This window comes from Cebidichthys violaceus, unplaced genomic scaffold (assembly GCF_023349555.1).
Source record: "Cebidichthys violaceus isolate CVI_PGR_0920_01 unplaced genomic scaffold, fCebVio1.0.p SCAF_38, whole genome shotgun sequence".
Lineage (NCBI taxonomy): Eukaryota > Metazoa > Chordata > Actinopteri > Perciformes > Stichaeidae > Cebidichthys > Cebidichthys violaceus.
In genome coordinates, this window is record NW_027176572.1 from 1,013,160 (window position 1) to 1,035,043 (window position 21,884).

At 44.5% G+C, this 21,884-nt stretch overlaps 4 protein-coding genes across 4 annotated transcripts; all 4 read right to left on the reverse strand.

Moving 5' to 3' along the window:
* Positions 1-144: 144 nt before the first annotated feature.
* Positions 145-3,220, reverse strand: LOC137884427 (tripartite motif-containing protein 16-like). The gene is made up of 2 exons (XM_068726226.1): positions 3,101-3,220; positions 145-2,440 (listed from the first exon to the last, which is right to left on the reverse strand). Exon 2 carries the CDS (start codon positions 2,278-2,280, stop codon positions 604-606), a length of 1,677 nt encoding a protein of 558 aa, XP_068582327.1. The 5' UTR covers positions 2,281-2,440; positions 3,101-3,220; the 3' UTR covers positions 145-603.
* A 2,315-nt stretch (positions 3,221-5,535) lies between these two features.
* Positions 5,536-8,093, reverse strand: LOC137884381 (tripartite motif-containing protein 16-like). Its single transcript, XM_068726166.1, has one exon. The coding sequence runs from the start codon at positions 7,972-7,974 to the stop codon at positions 6,298-6,300; it is 1,677 nt and encodes a 558-aa protein (XP_068582267.1). The 5' UTR covers positions 7,975-8,093; the 3' UTR covers positions 5,536-6,297.
* A 1,799-nt stretch (positions 8,094-9,892) lies between these two features.
* On the reverse strand, positions 9,893-13,519 carry LOC137884429 (tripartite motif-containing protein 16-like). The gene is made up of 2 exons (XM_068726232.1): positions 13,404-13,519; positions 9,893-12,724 (listed from the first exon to the last, which is right to left on the reverse strand). The coding sequence occupies exon 2, from the start codon at positions 12,562-12,564 to the stop codon at positions 10,888-10,890; it is 1,677 nt and encodes a 558-aa protein (XP_068582333.1). The 5' UTR covers positions 12,565-12,724; positions 13,404-13,519; the 3' UTR covers positions 9,893-10,887.
* A 3,642-nt stretch (positions 13,520-17,161) lies between these two features.
* On the reverse strand, positions 17,162-19,929 carry LOC137884371 (tripartite motif-containing protein 16-like). The gene is given in 2 exon segments (XM_068726157.1): positions 17,162-18,821; positions 18,824-19,929. Coding segments are annotated over 2 exon segments (1,668 nt in total). The 5' UTR covers positions 19,827-19,929; the 3' UTR covers positions 17,162-18,156.
* Positions 19,930-21,884: the final 1,955 nt, after the last annotated feature.

Genomic DNA, 21,884 nt, shown 5'->3' on the forward strand with positions numbered 1-21,884 from the left:
GAGAAGAGCTTCACCTTTACAAGCAGTGTTCACATCAGCTCTCAGGTTGTAAACAGTATTCATGAATGTGAGGTTTGAGGCTGTGGGTTAAAGTTTCTCTGACTTCTTGAATTCTGATTAAACAAACATGGATTCATTATTGATTATGATGTATAACAGCTCACAGGTCCACCAAACAAATCAATATAAATGCAGTTATAGATTTATTTACAAATGTACAAAGAGGTGAGAACAAAACAGCAAACGCATCAATTCAAAGATCGATCAAACTTTAAAAAAAGTTTAGGTTTTAACCCAAAGAAATGTCAAAACAGTTACAGAACAATTAAACGTGATGTTTGATCAACAGCTGATTTAAATGACTCCTGTCTTTGAGTTTAGACTTTGACTGAACAGAACCAGGAAGGAGCTCCACCTAAAGAAACTCAAACATTTACAGAACAACTCATGACAAGATGTCAAAGTACCGCCCACAATGTTTGACTGACAGCTGATCTCTGTGCAGTGAAGAAACGCCACAACAATCAGCTGTCAGCAACAAACATGGAGACAAAATGAGTTCAAGAGTTCAAACACGGAGTTCAACTCTGAAAGGACTTCTGTCTATTTCACTTTACACAACTCAGCAGAGTCTCCAAAGGAAGTAAAAAGCCAAAGTCCAGCATAGAGAGGCTGAGTGAATGTGGTCTGGACTCTGTGGAGGAGAGCAATGGTTTCAGAGACGCTGTAGAAGGACAGAATACCTGCACTGTGATCCAGGTACACTCCTACTCTGGAGGTCTGAGGATCTGAGACGGGAGTATCTGCTCTGTTGTACCGAAACCTATAACTGTTATTGTCACATGTTAATGCCCAAGATTTGTCATTCATTCCAAATCTACATTCACCCCCGTCCCATTTCCTGCTGATATTCTTGTAAGCGACTGCTACATCAACAACTCCTCCTCTCCACTCCACCTCCCAGTAACAACGTCCAGTCAGACTCTCTCTACTCAGGACCTGATAACATTCAGTGAATCTGTCTGGATGACGAGAATAAGACTGATGTTGACTCATAAATTTTACTTTTCTGTTCTCATCAGATAATAACAGCAGTCTGTATGCCGTGTTTGGATCCAATGTGATTTCATGTGAATATTTTAAGAACCCAGCTCTGGTCTTGGGCTCTGGTTGTGGCAGTAAAACATCCACTTCAGTCACCATCAGTGAGACATTTGTCCACTTCTCTGTCAGAACGTCCTGTAGTTCATCTCTGACTTCTGACACAGCTTCTGTCACGTCCTCAAAGTAGCTCAGAGGACTGATCCTGATGCTGGATGAGTCTGTAGACTCACTGAGTGGTGACAGTGAGGGGTAGTTGTGTAGAAACTGGTTGTGATCCTCTGTGTGTGAGAGCTTCTTCAGCTCAGCGTCGTTCCTCTTCAGCTCAGTGATCTCCTGCTCCAGCTTCTCCTGAAGCTCTTTGACTCGACTCACTTCAGTTCTCTGCTGGGATCTGACCTTCTGCTTCACATCAGAGCTTCTTTTCTCCATGAGACGGATCAGCTCAGTGAAGATCTTCTCATTGTCCTCCACTGCTTTATCAGCAGAGAGATTGATGTTCTCCACCTCCTGTTGAAGCAGCTTCACGTCTTTCTCTCTGTCCTGGATTCTCTGCTGGATGTTTAGTCGACTCACCTCCAGCTCTCTCTGCCTCTCAGTGATTTCTGCTGCAGCTGAGACTGTTTCGTGGTCTTTATGTTCCTCCATTAAGCAGAGATAACAGATACACTGCTGATCAGTACGACAGAACATCTTCATCACCTCATCGTGACGAGAGCAGATGTTCTCCTGGAGCTTGTTGGAGGGGTCTACCAGCTTGTGTTTCTTTAATGGAGCTACATCATAATGAGGCTGAAGGTGTTTCTCACAATAAGAGACCAGACACACCAGACAGGACTTGAAGGCTTTCAGTTTCCTACCAGTGCAGACATCACAGGACACATCTTCAGGTCCAGCATAGCAGTGATCAGCAGGAGCAGCTTGGAGTCCAGTCTTCTTCAGTTGCTCCACTAAATCTGCTAACATGGTATTTTTCACCAGGACAGGCCTCGGTCTGAAGGTCTGTCTACACTGAGGACAGCTGTGGAGTTTCTTCTCCTCCTCTTTATCCCAGTGGGTTTTAATACAGTTCCTGCAGTAGCTGTGTCCACAGGGAATAGTCACCGGATCCTTCAGTAGATCCAGACAGATGCAACAAGAGATGTTCTCCTGGTCCAGCTGAACTCCTTTCTGAGCCATTTTCTCCTCTCAGAGACAGTGACTGTCTGAGTGTCACTTTGTGAGAAGGTAAACTAGTTTGATCTCTGATCTGAACAACATGTGTCTCTGCAGTGAATGGAGTCTGTCAGCTGCTGCACTTCACCACCATGTTGGTTACAGCCGTCTTCAGAGTGTAGATCTGAAATGGAGGGAACAAGGAAACACATGAACAGAGTGGAGCTGGCTGTGTGAGAGCAGCAGGAGGAGGGAGGGGTGATCAAGCTTTGCTTCATTCCAGGAAGAGGAGCAGCTCTTTGTTTCCTCTTTAAAATGGAGCCTCAGTTAAAAGCTGCTCCCCGTCTGAAAACACTGACGTTTCTACTTCTTCAATACTTCTTGGCTCCTCAGCTCATTGTCTTACATATTTAATGATCTACTCTGAAGCATTCATGACGAAACATTGAAACAGAACATCACTCTGAACCTGAGCTGCATTTCAAGCTGCAGATGGATTTAAACTAGAATCATCAAACAAGTTATTTACGAGTAGAAATACTACAGAGTTATACTGCCTTATGTCTCTATTTTTACAATCCAATCAATCGATTAATGGAGAAAATAATCAGCAGATTAATCCATAACGACAATAATCATTAGTTAATAGTTCAACCTGAGCTCCAGCTCAACCGACTACAACAGTAAAATCCTGCTTTTACATGAATGCATGAGTAATACTACTCTAATGATAGAATATATAATAGTACAGTCACAGTCTGAATACTTTAACTACAGTTTACTGATTATTACTGAGTATTTCTACTGTAGAGTATTAGTACTTTTACTGTTAAAACAAACTCACATTACAGTTCAGTGATGCAGCGTTTCAGTGGATTGTAAGTCAGACAAGTCCAATGTCCAGTCGAGATTTGTGCTTCAGGTTGATTTTACTGGAGATCAAAGAGAACAACGTTCCTCGTTCAGTCTCTCTCGTGTTCCGATATAAAAACATGTCAACTCCTGTTGCATCATGGGACACTGACACACCTTCTACCTTTATCCCTCCAAAAGAAGAAGAGCCTGCTGCTCAGCGCCCCTAGTGTCAACAACAAGAACTACACAAATAACAAATAATCAAACTGATCAAATATCTACAACATTACTTTTAATGTAACAGAGTATTTTCACAGTGTGGCATTAGTATTTTTTAATGTAAAGAAATATTTTCTAAGTGTGGTATAACTACTTTTAATGTAACTGAGTAGTTTAAGATTGTGGCATTAGTACTTTTACTGTAACAGAGTAATACACTGTGTGGTACTAGTACACTTACTGTAACATAGTGATTTATAATTGTGGTATTAGTACTTTTAAGAGGCGGTAACCCTCAAACACCATGGTGGACACCGGTGGTCAGGGAAGCCGTCCGACTGAAGAAAGAGGCCTTCCGGGATATGTTATCCCGGAGGACCCCTGAGGCAGTTGCAAGGTACCGACTGACCCGAATGGCTACAGCCACTGCCGTGAAGGAGGCAAAGCAGCGGATGTGGGAGGAGTTCGGAGTAGCCATGGAGAAGGACTTTCGGTCGGCACCAAGGTGTTTCTGGAAAACCATCCGGAACCTCAGGAGGGGTAAACGGGGAAACATCCAAGCTGTATACAGTAAGGATGGGACTCTGTTGACTTCAACTGAGGGGGTAATCGGGCGGTGGAAGGAGCACTTTGAGGAACTCCTAAATCCAAATAATACGCCCTCTATTGTAGAGGCCGAGCTGGAGGCTGATGGGGGAGCATTATCAATTTCCCTGGTGGAAGTCACTGAGGTAGTCAAACAACTCCACAGTGGCAAAGCCCCAGGGATTGATGAGATCCGTCCAGAAATGCTGAAGGCACTGGGTGTGGAGGGGCTGTCTTGGATGACACGTCTCTTCAGCATTGTGTGGAGGTCTGGGACGGTGCCTAGTGAGTGGCAGACCGGGGTGGTGGTTCCCCTGTTCAAAAAGGGGGACCAGAGGGTGTGTGCCAACTACCATGGTATCACACTACTCAGCCTCCCTGGTAAAGTCTACTCCAAGGTGCTGGAAAGGAGGTTTCGGCCGATAGTCAAACCTCGGATTGAAAAGGAACAATGCGGATTCCGTCCTGGCCGTGGAACAACGGACCAGCTCTTCACTCTCGCAAGGATCCTGAAGGGGGCTTGGGAATACGCCCATCCGGTCTACATGTGCTTTGTAGACCTGGAGAAGGCGTTTGACCGGGTCCCCCGGGAGATACTGTGGGAGGTGCTGCGGGAGTATGGGGTGAGGGGGCCAATTCTGGGGGCCATCCAATCCCTGTACGCCCAAAGCGAGAGCTGTGTCCGGGTTCTCGGCAGTAAGTCAGACTCGTTTCCGGTGAGGGTTGGCCTCCGCCAAGGCTGCACTTTATCACCAATCCTGTTTGTGGTATTCACGGACAGGATATGGAGGCGTAGTCGTGGGGAGGAGTGTTTACAGTTCGGTGGGCTGAGGATTGCATCGCTGCTGTTTGCAGATGATGTGGTCCTGATGTCTTCATCGGGCTGTAACCTCTAGCAGTCACTGGATCGGTTTGCAGCCGAGTGTGAAGCAGTTGGGATGAGGATCAGCACCTCTAAATCTGAGGCCATGGTTCTCAGCATGTCCATGAGTTGTTAGCAGCTTCATCAAAGAGACATTAACCCTCTAAACTTCTCAGACGGTCTCATTTTAATAACTGACTGAGGCTCAAACCATCCAATGTTTCATTAAAAACAGCAAAGATTATGTTAAAATATGAAGCAGAACGTTTCTCTGATCATAACATGAACACTCAGATTTATCTTGAGACCTTTGGAGGACTACAAACATGTTTTAAACTAAAACTGGAGACAAAGTGAGTAGAGGTGCTTGAACCTCCACTACATCCCTGGTTACCAGGATGAAGGCGCCCTCTTGTGTTGAGTGACGTTCACTGCAGGAAGACATGTACAAACTTCAACCAACATCAGTAAAGAGACGTTTAAATGTGACGTCACACTGTGTCAGTTTGTTCACAGGAGTCACATCCTGGAACACTGATGCTGCATTCAGGGCACATGGGAAAGATGGTAGAGAAGAGCTTCACCTTTACAAGCAGTGTTCACATCAGCTCTCAGGTTGTAAACAGTATTCATGAATGTGAACTCTGTACTTTGTGGTGTTTCAGGAGGACAACTGACTCAGTTATTCTCTCATATTAGTTTCATATTTTCTCCATCAGCTTTGTTTGAAACCCTGGAATGAAGACAAGAAGAAAACACTTTGTTCATGTTTGTTTATTCATCATGTAAACATTCAGTTTGTTGAAGATGATTTTGTGGACTTTAAGGCAAATGATAAAGAGGATTGTTGACTGAGACGCTCACTCTATGATTCCAACAGCAAAAAGGAACTCATGGACATCACTTCCTGTTAATATTTACTATTGGCTCTATTCCTCTTCAGTGCAGCTATTCACAATCCCCACGAGGTGTTACTGAAGGACAAACACTATAAACCAATACACTGATTCCAAGACAATGATCATGATAATTAAAGGATTATAATAGTTCATAGGTCTGACAAACAAATACATGTAAATACAGATTTCTTTACAAATTCACACAAAGAGAACTAAATATCTCTGATAAATGAAGGTCTGCTGTTTTCTCTCTTAAGATTTATGCAGTGGAAGAGAAACAACAAAATAAAAGCATCAACACAAATATTCATCAGACATTTAGAGCTCAGAGAAGTTTAAATGTTCATGCAGAGAAATGTCCGTTCAGGTAAACAAACATCATCATGAGCAGTGAAAGCCTCCATGACTGAACAGAACCAGGAAGGAGCTCCATCTAAAGAAACTCAAACATTTACAGAACAACTCATGACAAGATGTCAAAGTACCGCCCACAATGTTTGACTGACAGCTGATCTCTGTGCAGTGAAGAAACGCCACAACAATCAGCTGTCAGCAACAAACATGGAGACAAAATGAGTTGAAGAGTTCAAACACAGAGTTCAACCCTGAAAGGACTTCTGTCTATTTCACTTTACACAACTCAGCAGAGTCTCCATCAAAATAAAAAGGCCAAAGTCCAGCATAGAGAGGCTGAGTGAATGCGGTCTGGACTCTGTGGAGGAGAGTCATGGTTTCAGAGACGCTGTAGAAGGACAGAATACCTGCTCTGTGATCCAGGTACACTCCTACTCTGGAGGACCGAGGACCTGAGATGGGAGTTTTGACTTTATTGTACACAAAGTCATAACTGTTATCGTCACATCTTAATGCCAAAGATTTGTCATTCCATCCAAATCCACATTCACTGTAATTCCCTTTTCTGCTGATATTCTTGTAAGCGACTGCTACATAAACTCCTTCTCCTCTCCACTCCACCTCCCAGTAACAACGTCCAGTCAGACTCTCTCTACTCAGGACCTGCCAACATTCAGTGAATCTGTCTGGATGACGAGAATAAGACTGATGTTGACTCATAAATGTTGCTTTTCTATTCTCATCAGATAATAACAGACTTGTGTTTGCTGTGTTTGGATCCAGTGTGATTTCATGTGAATATTTTAAGAACCCAGCTCTGGTCTTGGGCTCTGGTTGTGGCAGTAAAACATCCACTTCAGTCACCATCAGTGAGACGTTTGTCCACTTCTCTGTCAGAACGTCCTGTAGTTCATCTCTGACTTCTGACACAGCCTCTGTCACGTCCTCAAAGTATCTCAGAGGACGGATCCTGATGCTGGATGAGTCTGTAGACTCACTGAGTGGTGACAGTGAGGGGTAGTTGTGTAGAAACTGGTTGTGATCCTCTGTGTGTGAGAGCTTCTTCAGCTCAGCGTCGTTCCTCTTCAGCTCAGTGATCTCCTGCTCCAGCTTCTCCTGAAGCTCTTTGACTCGACTCACTTCAGTTCTCTGCTGGGATCTGACCTTCTGCTTCACATCAGAGCTTCTTTTCTCCATGAGACGGATCAGCTCAGTGAAGATCTTCTCATTGTCCTCCACTGCTTTATCAGCAGAGAGATTGATGTTCTCCACCTCCTGTTGAAGCAGCTTCACATCTTTCTCTCTGTCCTGGATTCTCTGCTGGATGTTTAGTCGACTCACCTCCAGCTCTCTCTGCCTCTCAGTCCTTTCTGCTGCAGCTGAGACTGTTTCGTGGTCTTTATGTTCATCCATTAAGCAGAGATAACAGATACACTGCTGATCAGTACGACAGAAAATCTTCATCACCTCATTATGACGAGAGCAGATGTTCTCCTGGAGCTTGTTGGAGGGGTCCACTAGCTTGTGTTTCTTAAAGGCAGGAAATTCAAAATGAGGCTGAAGGTGTTTCTCACAGTAAGAGACCAGACACACCAGACAGGACTTGAAGGCTTTCAGTTTCCTACCAGTGCAGACATCACAGGACACATCTTCAGGTCCAGCATAGCAGTGATCAGCAGGAGCAGCTTGGAGTCCAGTCTTCTTCAGTTGCTCCACTAAATCTGCTAACATGGTGTTTTTCACCAGGACAGTCCTCCGTCTGAAGGTCTGTCTACACTGAGGACAGCTGTGGGGTTTCTTCTTCTCCTCTTCATCCCAGTGTGTTTTAATACAGTTCCTGCAGTAGTTGTGTCCACAGGGAATAGTCACCGGATCCTTCAGTAGATCCAGACAGATGGAACAAGAGAAGGTCTCCTGGTCCAGATGAACTCCTTTCTGCGCCATTTTCTCCTCTCAGTGACAACGACTGTCTGAGTTTCACTTCCTCAGAATCGACTCTACTTTGATCTCTGATCTGAACAACATGTGTCTCTGCAGTGAATGGAGTCTGTCAGCTGCTGCACTTCACCACCATGTTGGTTACAGCCGTCTTCAAACTGTAGATCTGAAGGGGAGGGAACAAGGAAACACGTGAACAGAGTGGAGCTGGCTGTGTGAGAGCAGCAGGAAGAAGAGGGAGGGGTTATCAAGCGTTGCTTCATTCCAGGAAGAGGAGCAGCTCTGTGAATTTGATCTTTGTTTCTTCATTTACAAACAGAGACTCGGTTAAAACCTCCTCCACATCTGAAAACATGTCCGCTTTTGAGTTGTAACTTATTTCTTGGCTCCTCAGGCTTTGGTCATGTCTCCATATTTCTCTCGAACTCTTCCTGTAATTCTCTTCAGTCTTCTTTTGCTGCTTAAAAACAGCTGGCTGACAGTAGGGAGGTATTAAACTAAACTGTTGTGAAATATTTAAATTGCTGTATGAGAGTTTTCTCTCATATTTAATGATCTACTTTGAAGCATTTGAGACTAAAGAGTTGAATTTCAGACTATCATCCTGATCTAAAGCAGCTTTTCAAGATGGAAGGAAAGAATATTGTCTTTGAAAGTGAACAGTGTCTCTTGTTGGACAATGCTCCTCGATGAGTCTACAAGGTCCTCAAACTAAAAGTGTATCCTGCTCTTTTACTAAACGGTGAAATCTCATTTTAAAACGGTCGCAGTGGATTCTGTGCAGACTTGAGAGCTTTTATCTCTTTGGTCAAATTGTGGCAAAAGTCTTGAAGTCTGCAGACTTTACTCTCAGTTGTGTTAAATTTATTGAATTATGTATTAAGTTGGTGTAAATAAAGATGGGACAGCACTTTGCTGAACATATCACGTTACCATGACAACAACAAAAAATAAGATGTACAGTTGAGGGTATTTATTTTATACTTCTTACTACCTGTTTACACCATTTCAAGGCCTCACAGTCTGTCACACTCAACCTCTTAACAGGTGACCTCAGTGAGTCCTAGAGGGTTCAGGGTTTGAGGCTTTAGGGGGGACACTGGGACTGAGCCACTGACCTATAGAAAGGGTTCATAAAGGTTCAGAATGTCTGCCAGAGAGTCCTCAAACACTGGAAGATTTGACAGTAGGACAGAAGTAAACCCTCACGGACTTTGAGTGAGCGCGCCTCAGAGTCTGTGAGTCCGTGAGGGTGGAGATTGGGATTGGGCCGCTGTGTTTGAGAGCAGGAAGAGGAGGGAACAGGCTTTTCAGCCTTTACTGCGTTCCACAAAGAGAGGCTGGGTGTGTTATCTCCCATCTACAACGCGCAGTAAGAGTAGAGTGTTAGAGACTATGACACTGCTCAGCAGCTTAACATTCACTCATAGAACGTTTCTCTGATCACATCATGAACACTCAGATTCATCTTGAGACCTTTGGAGGACTACAAACATGTTTTAAACTAAAACTGGAGACAAAGTGAGTAGAGGCGCTTGAACCTCCACTACATCTTTGGTTATCAGGATGAAGGCGCCCTCTTGTGTTGAGTGACGTTCACTGCAGGAAGACATGTACAAACTTCAACCAACATCAGTAAAGAGACGTTTAAATGTGACGTCACACTGCGTCAGTTTGTTCACAGGAGTCACATCCTGGAACACTGATGCTGCATTCAGGGCACATGGGAAAGATGGTAGAGAAGAGCTTCACCTTTACAAACAGTGTTCACATCAGCTCTCAGGTTGTAAACAGTATTCATGAATGTGAACTCTGTACTTTGTGGTGTTTCAGGAGGAAAACTGACTCAGTTATTCTCTCATATTAGTTTCATATTCTCTCCATCAGCTTTGTATGAAACCCTGGAATGAAGACAAGAAGAAAATACTTTGTTCATGTTTGTTTATTCATCATGTAAACATTCAGTTTGTTCACACATCCCATCAGTAAAGTCTGTTCAATGACTCTTGATCAATGATTTCATGAACAGATTCACTTCATCCACACAATCAATCAGTCTGATCAGAATCTCAGTTATGTGAAAGAGAATAATGAATTATCTCCTCATTGATTATGATCATGCTGTCCTCACTAAAAGGTGTTGCAGACAACGTATGTTTCAGGTATACAGCCAGCTTGACTTTATATATGATAAAAGATCACTTTTATAAACCAACATGAACAGAAGCTTTAAAGTATGTAAAAGATAAAATACAACAGTAAATACCATTTACACAAGCACCAATGCTTTAACCACCAAACAATAATACACCCATATGTAACTGACAGGAAACTAACCATCATCAAAAACACTGAACTCAAACCAAAGAAATATTTACCTACACATGTTAATATGACTGTAAACAGTAGAAGACTTGCGGATGAAGATGATTTTGTGGACTTTAAGGCAAATGATAAAGAGGATTGTTGAGTGAGACGCTCACTCTATGAGTCCAACAGCAAAAAGGAACTCATGGACATCACTTCCTGTTAATATTTACTATTGGCTCTATTCCTCTTCAGTGCAGCTATTCACAATCCCCACGAGGTGTTACTGAAGGACAAACACTATAAACCAATACACTGATTCCAAGACAATGATCATGATAATTAAAGGATTATAATAGTTCATAGGTCTGAGAAACAAATACAAGTAAATCCATGACTGAACAGAACCAGGAAGGAGCTCCATCTAAAGAAACTCAAACATTTACAGAACAACTCATGACAAGATGTCAAAGTACCGCCCACAATGTTTGACTGACAGCTGATCTCTGTGCAGTGAAGAAACGCCACAACAATCAGCTGTCAGCAACAAACATGGAGACAAAATGAGTTGAAGATTTCAAACACAGAGTTCAACCCTGAAAGGACTTCTGTCTATTTCAGTTTACACAACTCAGCAGAGTCTCCAGGCGAATTAAGAAGCCAAAGTCCAGCATAGAGAGGCTGAGTGAATGCGGTCTGGACTCTGTGGAGGAGAGTCATGGTTTCAGAGACGCTGTAGAAGGACAGAATACCTGCTCTGTGATCCAGGAACACTCCTACTCTGGAGGACCGAGGACCTGAGATGGGAGTTTTGACTTTATTGTACACAAAGTCATAACTGTTATCGTCACATCTTAATGCCAAAGATTTGTCATTCTGTCCAAATCCACATTCACTGTAATTCCCTTTTCTGCTGATATCCTTGTATGCAACTGCTACATAAACTCCTTTTCCTCTCCACTCCACCTCCCAGTAACAACGTCCAGTCAGCCTCTCTCTACTCAGGACCTGCAAACATTCAGTGAATCTGTCTCTGTGACGAGAATAAGACTGATGTTGACACATAAATGTTGCTTTTCTGTTCTCATCAGATAATAACAGCAGTGTGTGTGCTGTGTTTGGATCCAGTGTGATTTCATGTGAATATTTTAAGAACTCAGCTCTGGTCTTGGGCTCTGGTTCTGGCAGTAAAACATCCACTTCAGTCACCATCAGTGAGACGTTTGTCCACTTGTCTCTCAGAACGTCCTGTAGTTCATCTCTGACTTCTGACACAACCTCTGTCACGTCCTCAAAGTATCTCAGAGGACGGATCCTGATGCTGGATGAGTCTGTAGACTCACTGAGTGGTGACAGTGAGGGGTAGTTGTGTAGAAACTGGTTGTGATCCTCTGTGTGTGAGAGCTTCTTCAGCTCAGCATCGTTCCTCTTCAGCTCAGTGATCTCCTGCTCCAGCTTCTCCTGAAGCTCTTTGACTCGACTCACTTCAGTTCTCTGCTGGGATCTGACCTTCTGCTTCACATCAGAGCTTCTTTTCTCCATGAGACGGATCAGCTCAGTGAAGATCTTCTCATTGTCCTCCACTGCTTTATCAGCAGAGAGATTGATGTTCTCCACCTCCTGTTGAAGCAGCTTCAAGTCTTTCTCTCTGTCCTGGATTCTCTGCTGGATGTTTAGTCGACTCACCTCCAGCTCTCTCTGCCTCTCAGTGATTTCTGCTGCAGCTGAGACTGTTTCGTGGCCTTTATGTTCCTCCATTAAGCAGAGATAACAGATACACTGCTGATCAGTACGACAGAAGATCTTCATCACCTCATTATGACGAGAGCAGATGTTCTCCTGGAGCTTGTTGGAGGGGTCCACCAGCTTGTGTTTCTTTAATTGAGCTACATCATAATGAGGCTGAAAGTGTTTCTCACAGTAAGAGACCAGACACACCAGACAGGACTTGAAGGCTTTCAGTTTCCTCCCAGTGCAGACATCACAGGACACATCTTCAGGTCCAGCATAGCAGTGATCAGCAGGAGCAGCTTGGAGTCCAGTCTTCTTCAGTTCCTCCACTAAATCTGCTAACATGGTGTTTTTCACCAGGACAGGCCTCGGTATGAAGGTCTGCTTACACTGAGGACAGCTGTGGAGTTTCTTCTTCTCCTCTTCATCCCAGTGGGTTTTAATACAGTTCCTGCAGTAGCTGTGTCCACAGGGAATAGTCACCGGATCCTTCAGTAGATACAGACAGATGCAACAAGAGAAGGTCTCCTGGTCCAGATGAACTCCTTTCTGAGCCATTTTCTCCTCTCAGAGACAGTGACTGTGTGAGTGTCACTTTGTGAGAAGGTAAACTAGTTTGATCTCTGATCTGAACAACATGTGTCTCTGCAGTGAATGGAGTCTGTCAGTTGCTGCACTTCACCACCATGTTGGTTTCAGCCGTCTTCAGAGTGTAGATCTGAAGGAGAGGGAACAAGGAAACACATGAACAGAGTGGAGCTGGCTGTGTGAGAGCAGCAGGAGGAGGGAGGGGTGATCAAGCTTTGCTTCATTCCAGGAAGAGGAGCAGCTCTTTGTTTCCTCTTTAAAATGGAGCCTCAGTTCAAAGCTGCTCCCCGTCTGAAAACACTGACGTTTCTACTTCTTCAATACTTCTTGGCTCCTCAGCTCATTGTCTCACATATTGAATGATCTACTCTGAAGCATTCATGAGGAAACATTGAAACAGAACACCACTCTGAACCTGAGCTGCATTTCAAGCTGCAGATGGATTTAAACTAGAATCATCAAACAAGTTATTTACTAGTAGAAATACTACAGAGTTATACTGCCTTATGTCACTGTTTTTACAATCCAATCAATCGATTAATGGAGAAAATAATCAGCAGATTAATCCATAACGACAATAATCATTAGTTAATAGTTCAACCTGAGCTCCAGCTCAACCGACTACAACAGTAAAATCCTGCTTTTACATGAATGCATGAGTAATACTACTCTAATGATAGAATATATAATAGTACAACAGTCACAGTCTGAATACTGAATACTACAGTTTACTGATTATACTGACACACTTTTACTGAGTATTTCTACTGTAGAGTATTAGTACTTTTACTGTTAAAAACCAAACTCACATTACAGTTCAGTGATGCAGCGTTTCAGTGGATTGTAAGTCAGACAAGAAGTCCAATGTCCAGTCGAGATTTGTGCTTCAGGTTGATTTTACTGGAGGTCAAAGAGAACAACGTTCCTCGTTCAGTCTCTCTCGTGTTCCGATATGAAAACATGTCTACTCCTGTTGCATCATGGGACACTGACACACCTTCTACCTTTATCCCTCCACAAGAAGAAGAGCCTGCTGCTCAGCGCCCCTAGTGTCAACAACAAGAACTACACAAATAACAAATAATCAAACTGATCAAATATCTACAACATTACTTTTAATGTAACAGAGTATTTTCACAGTGTGGCATTAGTATTTTTTACTGTAAAGAAGTATTTTCTACTTTTAATGTAACGGAGTAATTTAAGATTGTGGCATTAGTACTTTTACTGTAACAGAGTAATATACTGTGTGGTACTAGTACACTTACTGTAACATAGTAATTTATAATTGTGGTATTAGTACTTTTAAGAGGCGGTAACCCTCAAACACCGTGGTGGACAACGGTGGTCAGGGAAGCCGTCCGACTGAAGAAAGAGGCCTTCCGGAATATGTTATCCCGGAGGACCCCTGAGGCAGTTGCAAGGTACCGACAGACCCGAAGGGCTACAGCCACTGCCGTGAAGGAGGCAAAGCAGCGGGTGTGGGAGGAGTTTGGAGTAGCCATGGAGAAGGACTTTCGGTCGGCACCAAGGTGTTTCTGGAAAACCATCCGGAACCTCAGGAGGGGGAAACGGGGAAACATCCAAGCTGTATACAGTAAGGATGGGACTCTGTTGACTTCAACTGAGGGGGTAATCGGGCGGTGGAAGGAGCACTTTGAGGAACCCCTGAATCCGACGAATACGCCCTTTACTGTAGAGGCAGAACTGGAGGCTGATGGGGGAGCATCATCAATTTCCCTGGTGGAAGTCACTGAGGTAGTCAAACAACTCCACAGTGGCAAAGCCCCAGGGATTGATGAGATCCGTCCAGAAATGCTGAAGGCACTAGGTGTGGAGGGGCTGTCTTGGATGACACGTCTCTTCAACATTGTGTGGAGGTCTGGGACGGTGCCTAGGGAGTGGCAGACCGGGGTGGTAGTTCCCCTGTTCAAAAAGGGGGAGCAGAGGGTGTGTGCCAACTACCATGGTATCACACTACTCAGCCTCCCTGGTAAAGTCTACTCCAAGGTGCTGGAAAGGAGGGTTCGGCCGATAGTCAAAACTCGGATTGAAGAGGAACAATGCGGATTCCGTCCTGGCCGTGGAACAACGGACCAGCTCTTTAATCTGGCAAGGATCCTGGAGGGGGCTTGGGAATACGCCCATCCGGTCTACCTGTGTTTTGTGGACCTGGAGAAAGTGTATGACCGGGTCCTCCGGGAGATACTGTGGGAGGTGCTGCGGGAGTATGGGGTGAGGGGGCCAATTTTGGGGGCCATCCAATCCCTGTACGCCCAAAGCGAGAGCTGTGTCCGGGTTCTCGGTAGTAAGTCGGACTCGTTTCTGGTGAGGGTTGGCCTCCGCCAGGGCTGCGCTTTATCACCAATCCTGTTTGTGGTATTCATGGACAGGATATCGAGGCGTAGTCGTGGGGAGGAGTGTTTACAGTTCGGTGGGCTGAGGATTGCATCGCTGCTGTTTGCAGATGATGTGGTCCTGATGTCTTCATCGGACTGTGACCTCCAGCACTCACTGGATCGGTTTGCAGCCGAGTGTGAAGCGGTCGGGATGAGGATCAGCACCTCTAAATCTGAGGCCATGGTTCTCAGCAGGAAACCGGAAAATTGCCCACTCCGGGTAGGGAATGAGTCCTTACCCCAAGTGAAGGAGTTCAAGTACCTCGGGGTCTTGTTCGCGAGTGAGGGAACAATGGAACGTGAGATTGGCCGGAGAATTGGAGCAGCTGGGGCAGTATTGCAGTCGCTCTACCGCACCATTGTGATAAAAAGAGAGCTGAGTCGCAAGGCAAAGCTCTCTATCTACCGGGCGATCTTGGTTCCTACCCTCACCTATGGTCATGTGGACTGGGTCATGACCGAAAGAATTAGATCGCGGGTACAAGCGGCCGAAATGGGTTTCCTCAGGAGGGTGGCTGGCATCTCCCTTAGAGATAGGGTGAGAAGTTCGGTCATCCGTGAGGGACTCGGAGTAGAGCCGCTGGTCCTTTGTGTGGAAAGGAGCCAGTTGATGTGGTTCAGGCATCTGGTGAGGATGCCACCTGGGCGCCTCCCTAGGGAGGTGTTCCAGGCACGACCAGCTGGGAGGAGACCCCGAGGGAGGCCCAGGACCAGGTGGAGGGACTAGATCTCCAAACTGGCCTGGGAGCGCCTCGGGATCCCCCAGTCAGAGCTGGCTGATGTGGCCCAGGAAAGGGAAGTTTGGGGTCCCCAGCTGGAGCTGTTGCCCCCACGACCCGATCCCAGATAAGACGTTGCAGATGAGATGAGATGAGATGAGATTGTAATATTTAAAGCTAGACTGAAGGATGTTAGTATCATGTTGTGCAATGAAGGTTTAATCAAAAATCATATCTTGTTTGGTTGATATTAATGTAGTTTATTTATATAAAACATCAAAACGTGCCGACGTAAAAAGATCAAAGGGTAGAATACAACGCTAGCTACACACACACACACACACACACACACACACACACACACATACACACACACACACACACACACACACACACTCATATATTTACAAACACATATGAGTTCATCCTAACGTGGTCTAAAAACTACAAGTCGCCTACAGTTTGGATCTAACAGGATGTCTCTGTGACTTCCTGTTTGTTCTTTGAAGACAGCTGGAAACTGTTGGACTCGTCATCGCCTCCTGCTGCTGCCGCCTGATCTCATCTCAAACCAAAGTACTACACTGAAGTAGAGTTTAAAGGTACTTGTACTACACTTGAGTATTGGTGTTTTCTGCTACTTGTACTCCACTATTTTAGAGGCGACGTTGTACTTTGTATTCCACTGTAGTTACTTTAATGATCAAGATTTTACACGACAAACACAAACACACTGCTGAGGATTATAGCGCTGGTTTCAAACCTTTTCGTCTCTTAAAAGAACTCAGTTGGGGCTCGTCTTCATGTTCCAGATGTCCATGAGTCGCTAGCAGCTCCATCAAAGAGACATTAACCCTCTAAACTTCTCAGACGTCTCATTTTAACAACTGATTGAGGCAAAAACCATCCAATGTTTCATTAAAAACAACAAAGATTATGTTAAAATATGAAGCAGAACGTTTCTCTGATCATAACATGAACACTCAGATTCATCTTGAGACCTTTGGAGGACTACAAACATGTTTTAAACTAAAACTGAAGACAAAGTGAGTAGAGGTGCTTGAACCTCCACTACATCCCTGGTTATCAGGATGAAGGCGCCCTCTTGTGTTGAGTGACGTTCACTGCAGGAAGACATGTACAAACTTCAACCAACATCAGTAAAGAGACGTTTAAATGTGACGTCACACTGCGTCAGTTTGTTCACAGGAGTCACATCCTGGAACACTGATGCTGCATTCAGGGCACATGGGAAAGATGGTAGAGAAGAGCTTCACCTTTACAAACAGTGTTCACATCAGCTCTCAGGTTGTAAACAGTATTCATGAATGTGAACTCTGTACTTTGTGGTGTTTCAGGAGGAAAACTGACTCAGTTATTCTCTCATATTAGTTTCATATTCTCTCCATCAGCTTTGTATGAAACCCTGGAATGAAGACAAGAAGAAAATACTTTGTTCATGTTTGTTTATTCATCATGTAAACATTCAGTTTGTTCACACATCCCATCAGTAAAGTCTGTTCAATGACTCTTGATCAATGATTTCATGAACAGATTCACTTCATCCACACAATCAATCAGTCTGATCAGAATCTCAGTTATGTGAAAGAGAATAATGAATTATCTCCTCATTGATTATGATCATGCTGTCCTCACTAAAAGGTGTTGCAGACAACGTATGTTTCAGGTATACAGCCAGCTTGACTTTATATATGATAAAAGATCACTTTTATAAACCAACATGAACAGAAGCTTTAAAGTATGTAAAAGATAAAATACAACAGTAAATACCATTTACACAAGCACCAATGCTTTAACCACCAAACAATAATACACCCATATGTAACTGACAGGAAACTAACCATCATCAAAAACACTGAACTCAAACCAAAGAAATATTTACCTACACATGTTAATATGACTGTAAACAGTAGAAGACTTGCGGATGAAGATGATTTTGTGGACTTTAAGGCAAATGATAAAGAGGATTGTTGAGTGAGACGCTCACTCTATGAGTCCAACAGCAAAAAGGAACTCATGGACATCACTTCCTGTTAATATTTACTATTGGCTCTATTCCTCTTCAGTGCAGCTATTCACAATCCCCACGAGGTGTTACTGAAGGACAAACACTATAAACCAATACACTGATTCCAAGACAATGATCATGATAATTAAAGGATTATAATAGTTCATAGGTCTGAGAAACAAATACATGTAAATCCATGACTGAACAGAACCAGGAAGGAGCTCCATCTAAAGAAACTCAAACATTTATAGAACAACTCATGACAAGATGTCAAAGTACCGCCCACAATGTTTGACTGACAGCTGATCTCTGTGCAGTGAAGAAACGCCACAACAATCAGCTGTCAGCAACAAACATGGAGACAAAATGAGTTGAAGATTTCAAACACAGAGTTCAACCCTGAAAGGACTTCTGTCTATTTCACTTTACACAACTCAGCAGAGTCTCCAAAATTAAAAGGCAATAGTCCAGCATAGAGAGGCTGAGTGAATGTGGTCTGGACTCTGTGGAGGAGAGTCATGGTTTCAGAGACGCTGTAGAAGGACAGAATACCTGCTCTGTGATCCAGGTACACTCCTACTCTGGAGGACCGAGGACCTGAGACGGGAGTTTGGACTTTGATGTACCGAAAGTTATAACTGTTATGATAACATCTTAATGCCCAAGATTTGTCATTCTGTCCAAATCCACATTCACTCCAGTTCTCTGTTCTGCTGACATTCTTGTATGCAACTGCTACATCAACTCCTTTTCCTCTCCACTGCACCTCCCAGTAACAACGTCCAGTCAGACTCTCTCTACTCAGGACCTGAGAACATTCAATGAATCTGTCTGGATGACGAGAATAAGACTGATGTTCTCTCATAAATGTTACTTTTCTGTTCTCATCAGATAATAACAGCAGTGTGTGTGCTGTGTTTGGATCCAGTGTGATTTCACGTGAATATTTTAAGAACTCAGCTCTGGTCTTGGGCTCTGGTTGTGGCAGTAAAACATCCACTTCAGTCACCATCAGTGATGCGTTTGTCCATTTGTCTCTCAGAACGTCCTGTAGTTCATCTCTGACTTCTGACACTCTGTCACGTCCTCAAAGTAGCTCAGAGGACTGATCCTGATGCTGGATGAGTCTGTAGACTCACTGAGTGGTGACAGTGAGGGGTAGTTGTGTAGAAACTGGTTGTGATCCTCTGTGTGTGAGAGCTTCTTCAGCTCAGTGTCGTTCCTCTTCAGCTCAGTGATCTCCTGCTCCAGCTTCTCCTGAAGCTCTTTGACTCGACTCACTTCAGTTCTCTGCTGGGATCTGACCTGCTGCTTCACATCAGAGCTTCTTTTCTCCATGAGACGGATCAGCTCAGTAAAGACCTTCTCATTGTCCTCCACTGCTTTATCAGCAGAGAGATTGATGTTCTCCACCTCCTGTTGAAGCAGCTTCACGTCTTTCTCTCTGTCCTGGATTCTCTGCTGGATGTTTAGTCGACTCACCTCCAGCTCTCTCTGCCTCTCAGTCCTTTCTGCCTCAGATGAGACTGTGTCGTGGCCTTTATGTTCATCCATTAAGCAGAGATAACAGATACACTGCTGATCAGTACGACAGAAGATCTTCATTACCTCATTGTGACGAGAGCAGATGTTCTCCTGGAGCTTGTTGGAGGGGTCCACCAGCTTGTGTTTCTTAAATTGAGCTACATCATAATGAGGCTGAAGGTGTTTCTCACAGTAAGAGACCAGACACACCAGACAGGACTTGAAGGCTTTCAGTTTCCTACCAGTGCAGACATCACAGGACACATCTTCAGGTCCAGCATAGCAGTGATCAGCAGGAGCAGCTTGGAGTCCAGTCTTCTTCAGTTCCTCCACTAAATCTGCTAACATGGTGTTTTTCATCAGGACAGGCCTCGGCCTGAAGGTCTGTCTACACTGAGGACAGCTGTGGAGTTTCTTCTCCTCCTCTTCATCCCAGTGGGTTTTAATACAGTTCCTGCAGTAGCTGTGTCCACAGGGAATAGTCACCGGATCCTTCAGTAGATCCAGACAGATGCAACAAGAGAAGGTCTCCTGGTCCAGATGAACTCCTTTCTGCGCCATTTTCTCCTCTCAGAGACAACGACTGTCTGAGTTTCACTTCCTCAGAATCGACTCTACTTTGATATCTGATCTGAACAACATGTGTCTCTGCAGTGAATGGAGTCTGTCAGCTGCTGCACTTCACCACCATGTTGGTTACACCCGTCTTCAGAGTGTAGATCTGAAGGGGAGGGAACAAGGAAACACAGACAGAGTGGAGCTCTCTGTGTTTGAGAGCAGGAAGAAGAGGGAGGGGTTATCAAGCGTTACTTCATTCCAGGAAGAGGAGCAGTTTGAGAGAGAGAGAGAGAGAGAGAGAGAGAGAGAGAGAGAGAGAGAGAAAGAGAGACAGAGAGAGAGATTTTTTTTTTCCAGAACAGATTACTGTCACGTCATGAATTCAAATAAATAAGAAATAAAACAACTCCTCCAACCACAGAAACATACATATCAAACATGAAACTCATCTTTTTACTTCAGTCATCAGTCAAAGTTGAACTTTCAACCTGAACTAAATATCAAAAAGTACAACAGACTCAAGAAAAGTCTTAGATTTCATCTGTCCAATAGTTTCCAATCCGTTAGACCGGATCGTCCCCTGAAGGCACCGCGGTTCATCGGTTCCCATCAGCAGACTTCTTCTTCTTTAACGTTGTCCAGCAAGACCGGGTCTGCGTCCGATCCTCAGTCCGGTTCCCCGTCTTGTGGACGACCCCCAGAAGCTGAGCTGGATGGAGCGAAGCAGCTTCCTGAGCTTCTTCTGACTCCAGCCTGCAGCTGTTTAAAGCGACGCTCACACCTCCATGAGGAGACGCTGCCCAGAGCATCTCAGTGGCTTTGACTTCAGTGGAGACTGCAGGTACTGAGGCCCGGTTCTGCCCATCTCTCCACCGGTGATGTTCAACGGTGTGATGTTGAGGCTCTGCTTTGAGGGGTCAGAGCAGAGAGACAGAGACCAGTACAGAGACACAAACACTGTGGAGACCATGATCATCAGGGTTTCGTCTGTTGAACAGTTCTACCTCTCTGTGCTTTGTGAAGGAGAGTGATCTGCTTTTTAAGGCGGAAACGCTTCTTCTCCTCCAGAAGGTGCCTCCATGTGTGGACTGATCGAAGGAATTTGGTGACATCACTGAAGTAATCACTTATTCTGACAGATTTCTTATTATATGTTTGATCCAGATAAGAGTTGATTTCTTCCAGTGTATACAGGTCTATGTGTTTGCTGGAGGTTCCACTAGCAGACATGTTTAACTCAGAGTCATGCTCCATGTCCTCTTCACAGGACACATTACATTACATTACATTACATTACATTACATTACAGTCATTTAGCAGACGCTTTTATCCAAAGCGACTTACAATAAGTGCATTCAACATTGGTAATCAAAAGAACTACTAGTCACCAGAAGTCATAAGTACATCTCCTTTTCCAAACAAGCATCTAAGAGCATGAAGCAGAGCATAACTCAGAGCCAAAGTACAGAAACAAGAGAAACAGTTAGTGCTATAAGTAATACGAATACAATAAGTGCAACAAGCTAGTATGAAAACAATAAGTGCTAAGTGGAAGGCTCAGGGTAGCACTTCCTGAAGAGGTGGGTTTTCAGCCTGCGCCGAAAGATGGGCAGCGACTCTGCTGTCCTGACGTCAGTGGGAAGTTCATTCCACCACTGTGGGGCCAGGACAGAAAACAGCCGTGACCGGGTCGATCGGCCGCCAGGACCTCTGAGCGACGGGGCGACCGATCGCCCCGAGGCAGCAGAGCGAAGTGGTTGGGCGGGGGTGTAAGGCTTGACCATGGCCTGGAGATATGAAGGAGCTGTTCCTTTCACTGCCCTGTAGGCTAGCAGCAGAGTCTTAAACTGGATGTGAGCTCTTACAGGGAGCCAGTGTAGAGAACGGAGAAAGGAAGTTGTGTGGGAGAACTTGGGGCGATTGAACACCAGGCGAGCTGCGGCTTTCTGGACAAGCTCCAGAGGTCTGATGGCCGACGCCGGGGCTCCGGCAAGTAGAGAGTTGCAGTAGTCCAGGCGGGAGATGACAAGAGCCTGGATGAGAACCTGCGCCGTCTCATCA